The sequence below is a fragment of the Tupaia chinensis genome, unplaced genomic scaffold, assembly GCF_000334495.1.
Source record: "Tupaia chinensis unplaced genomic scaffold, TupChi_1.0 Scaffold144064_1, whole genome shotgun sequence".
NCBI lineage: Eukaryota > Metazoa > Chordata > Mammalia > Scandentia > Tupaiidae > Tupaia > Tupaia belangeri.
This window is the reverse complement of record NW_006203917.1, coordinates 12,104-13,517: the sequence shown is the minus strand read 5'-3', so window position 1 is coordinate 13,517 and position 1,414 is coordinate 12,104. Positions and strand designations below refer to the sequence as shown.

The 1,414-nt window shown below is 46.0% G+C and overlaps 1 protein-coding gene across 1 annotated transcript in view; it reads right to left on the bottom strand.

Annotated features, from left to right (window-relative positions):
- LOC102479840 (H-2 class II histocompatibility antigen, E-S beta chain) overlaps positions 1-1,414 on the bottom strand; it is a 7,632-nt gene that overhangs the window by 1,027 nt on the left and 5,191 nt on the right. The window contains exon 4 of the mRNA XM_006165886.3: positions 266-547. Coding sequence (XP_006165948.3) covers positions 266-547 — 282 coding nt within the window. The remainder of the gene's footprint in view (positions 1-265; positions 548-1,414) is intronic.

Here is a 1,414-nt window from a genome sequence, read left to right as displayed (position 1 = left end):
GGCCAAGGGGGTGACCATGCCTGTGGTATCATGGGAGGGCTCAAAACAGGAAGAAGCTCTCTTCTACTTGCCAGGACCAATTGATTCCCCAGGACTACAAGTGTTTGTAGAAACTGTCACAGGGCTACCCCCTTGACCTGTGCTGTTGAGAAAACACAGAACAGATGAAAATATGGCGTGGGGAGAAGAGGACCCTGAACCTCAGGGACAAGCAAAGTCCCCTTCTTGCTGGGTGAGGGATTTATGAGGTGAGAAAGCTTCTCACTCCATTCCATCCTGACAGGGTCCGTCAGGCTTGGGTGTTCCACTTGGCAAGTGTAAACCTCTCCACTCTGAGGAACTGTTTCCAGCATCACCAGGATCTGGAAGGTCCAGTCTCCATTACGGATCAGGCCTGTGGAGACAACCCCAGCCTTCTCTTCCTGGCCATTCCGGAACCATCTGACTTCAATGTTGCCTGGGTAGAAACCGTTCACAGAGCAGACCAGGAGGCTGTGGTGCTGCAGGGGCTGGGTCCTTGTAGGATACACGGTCACCTTGGGCTGAGCTAGGAGAGAAGAGGGGAGAGGGTAAGTGAGGACGACAGGGCAATCTGCTTGTCCGTCTTTCTGCCCCTCTACAAGCCCAGGCTCCCGTCTCAGGCCTTCACTTAAATAAACGATATGATCTAACAGTGTCATGAGCCTTAAGTGTATTCTTATAGTAGAGACCCATAAGATTTCAGAGATGTTAAGAAAAATTGTCATTGTTTTGTTCATAGTCTAAAACTGTTACTCATTGTTGAGTCAAAATGTTTTAATTTTTTTTTTTTTTCAAAGCGGGACCTGCAGTTGGCATAATGGCTGTGTTTCTGGATTCCCATGTAGCTGACCGCAGTTCGAGTCCTGGACCCTGTGGTTAATCTAATACCAGGCACATGTATGTGTGTGCCCAAGATCCCGAGGGGAGATTGGATAAGGGATTGCGGTGCGGCCTGGCCATCCCTCCTGGGGGTGATTTCTCACTTTCTCTCTGTCTCTCTGTGTCTCTCTGTGTTCCTGGCAAGCACACGCGCCCTATAGCAAACACCTCTCAAAAAAAAATAATTTTTTTCAAAGCAAAGTATATGAATTAACAGAGTGATTTCTGGAGCTAGTGTGCCTGGTTCAAATCCAGGCTCTGCCTGTTATTTGTTGATCCTAGAAGAGTTTTAAAATTCCCCTATGCCTCAACTGTCTCACCTACAACACAGGAAAAAATACTGATTTATGTCTTGAGGTTATAAAAGGACTAATGTGTCTAAAACATATAAAATAATGTTAGAATTTAACCTTGAATTCACGTTAGTTATCTATTATCCTGTTTACCCTGAGAGAAAAATGTGATACAGAGCTAGGCACGGTGATGCATATTTATAATCCCAGCTATATGAGAG